The sequence below is a fragment of the Stereum hirsutum genome, assembly GCF_000264905.1.
Source record: "Stereum hirsutum FP-91666 SS1 unplaced genomic scaffold STEHIscaffold_2, whole genome shotgun sequence".
NCBI lineage: Eukaryota > Fungi > Basidiomycota > Agaricomycetes > Russulales > Stereaceae > Stereum > Stereum hirsutum.
In genome coordinates this window covers 1,815,680-1,818,225 of record NW_006763132.1, presented here as the reverse complement: position 1 = coordinate 1,818,225, position 2,546 = coordinate 1,815,680, and the positions used below count along the sequence as shown (strand labels likewise).

Here is a 2,546-nt window from a genome sequence, read left to right as displayed (position 1 = left end):
GGAGGTCGTGCCTCGAGCCCCACTCGTGATATCAATGTCTATCTCCAGATTTGTTGTCACCGTAACCCTCATATCCATGGCGAACTCGGCAACGACTTGAAGACCTGTGCGTTTGAGTCGTCTCTGGCGCGGGGTGCTGTCCTGATGCACGGCCAGAGTGTATATCTTGCGTGGAGTGACCCATTTGACTGTTTGGTACTTTCCCAAATACATATTGACAATGGATTTCGTCTGGTTCAATCCGTGTTCAACATAGTACTACCTTATAGCTTAGCTTTTCATTTCCCGAACGTCAATTGCATCCAATACACCGCTTCACTCTTCTGATAAGAGGTTGTATATATTACAAATTTTTTTATCTCAAGCAAGGTGTCCGGCGACGAAGTCGACACTTCCCCCAGTTGCTTTGTTGCGCTCATTAGTTATGACTTCAATGGACGAGTGAGGAGGATGTTTGAGCGTACGTCGTGTATGATCGTTCATCATTCGTTTTATACCCTCTCAATCGTGTTATGTATCGCAACAGGGAATAGAGACCTTCACGATCCAGAAGAGATCGAGAAAGCTCTCAAGCTAGGAGAATACATAAAGAACGGTGGGTTCCATGATGTCTTATGTCTTACTACCAAATCCCAAACTTATCAAACCTACCTTATTTCACCATCATCTATTCATGCAATTCCTCTTCCGTCGACGCCGATAGAAACCCTCGCTCTCTATCAACTCAAGAAATATCGGCACCTGAAACGAGCTTACCCCTCCAATCCTCCTTCCTCGTCCTCATGACACAATACTGCCCATTCCTTCCGCTCCGATCCCTCTTCGTTGACGCACGACTCCTTCCTGCCTCGCTCAGCCTCTATGTCCGCCCCTTGACGCACCATACCAGTCTGCGCACATGTCGCCATTGATATCAGCCATAGGATCAATCCCCTTTTGATATCGGTCTCACAATGATCCCTGACCTTTTGGCTCCAACATCCTCTTCAAGTTCACTGGCGCACCACACCTTCACCCACCCGTCCCCATCCACTCATCCAGCCATTCCCGCCGGTCACTACCATCGATACCGAAGCTTCCTAAGCCATGCTTGAACCCATGCGCGGAGAATATCTGCCATATCTGGTTTCAGGCGAGCGTGCGGACAGCTATTGTACGAGGAGTGGTCCTGTGGGCAAATACGACTTACGTTGGGTATACCACTCTCGTCCGTCGGTCTGCGCGTGCTTCGAGGGTATGCATCATCTGTCACACCGACGACCGTACTCGTCCTCAAACGCTTTTCGGGGCTATGACTGGCTCTACTGGTACTACTACTAGAAACATCATGGATACTACCCACTGCCCATATGTACGCGTACGCTAATGTCCCGTCGTATTTCATTCAGTATTCGCTTCTTGCAATATACTTGACGTCCCCTCCATAGTCAAGACTCCACACCACGCCCCGCGAGCCTTTTTCCTGCTATTGTCGATATCAGTGCCATGTTCGACCCGGAATTCAGACCCCTCCCCTAACTTCCTATAGCCAACAGTCATAACTCGACTCCGTGCAGTGATACGATATTATTTTCGAGCACGATTTTTCAAGTTATTGCACGCCGCCGGCACCAGAGTAGTCTTGGTGCCTGTCGTCTTTGCCATGGCCCCGATTCCCGAGCTCGGATCGCTTTGCACGTTCGTCTGTCTGTCGAGCTCCGAGCTCCAAAGTAAAGCCATAAAGCCACGAAGCTCCGACTTTTTGCGCTCTGACTTGATCCTAAGTACCTGACCGACGAGGCGTTCAATTGTATTCTGACTTGCTGATAGCTTTCGCCGATTTGCTCACCGTCTCGTCGCCGTTACATGAAATCACGAATTTCCTGTATTATCAGGAACTCGAGTGGCTTCAGAGGGAATGGATCGCATACTGCTCCATGGCATGAACACACACATGGCGCGACATGGTGAGGAGAAGCCGGTTATTCAAACAATACCATGATAATCATGCTGCGAACTGTTTGCCGTGGATTGGGTTTGGGTGATAGGGGCTAAGTCAACCAGAAAGGCAGAAACAGTGTTGTTCATTACCATTTTCGGACGCGTTCAGAATCGCATACGGTGAGAACAGTCTGAACAGCAGTTGAGCACTGATACGCTTTACATCACGTATATCGACGAAATATTGTGACTTATTATCCTACAGTCAATCCGTCAGCATGCAAGCGTGAATATACCACGGAACTCAAGTCTTGACATAGACATCCAACCAGAGACTCACCTGTCGCTCAACACACCACCGCACTTCGCGCACTCTTTCCGTCCACGACACACATACGCCTTCACAACCTCGGCTTAACCCAGTTCTTGTTCGCCTCCTTACCCTGCCCCTCCTTTCCTTCCTTCTTACTTCCTTCATCCTTCGTCATCATGACCTGCGGGTTCTCCTCCTGCTGTTTCGTGATCTGCTCTTTCGGTGAGTCTGCGGGCTTGATATCAGAAGGCTCTGAGGGCTCCGAAAATGCTGAGGCGGGAGGGTTTGATTTGTCGACTTTGAGGATGGTCAT

At 49.4% G+C, this 2,546-nt stretch overlaps 2 protein-coding genes across 2 annotated transcripts in view; one reads left to right on the top strand and one right to left on the bottom strand.

Annotated features, from left to right (window-relative positions):
* Window positions 1-786, top strand: part of STEHIDRAFT_48997 (uncharacterized protein) — a gene marked incomplete at both ends in the record, with an annotated part of 3,143 nt that extends 2,357 nt beyond the window's left edge. The window contains 3 exons of the mRNA XM_007299245.1: window positions 423-460; window positions 527-595; window positions 704-786. Coding sequence (XP_007299307.1) covers window positions 423-460; window positions 527-595; window positions 704-786 — 190 coding nt within the window. The remainder of the gene's footprint in view (window positions 1-422; window positions 461-526; window positions 596-703) is intronic.
* Window positions 753-2,546, bottom strand: STEHIDRAFT_107746 (uncharacterized protein; the record flags this gene model as incomplete). Its single annotated transcript, XM_007299858.1, has 9 exons — window positions 753-859; window positions 882-890; window positions 1,020-1,122; window positions 1,190-1,362; window positions 1,410-1,522; window positions 1,601-1,767; window positions 1,829-1,862; window positions 2,100-2,179; window positions 2,340-2,546. The coding sequence occupies 9 exons, from the start codon at window positions 2,544-2,546 to the stop codon at window positions 753-755; spliced, it is 993 nt and encodes a 330-aa protein (XP_007299920.1).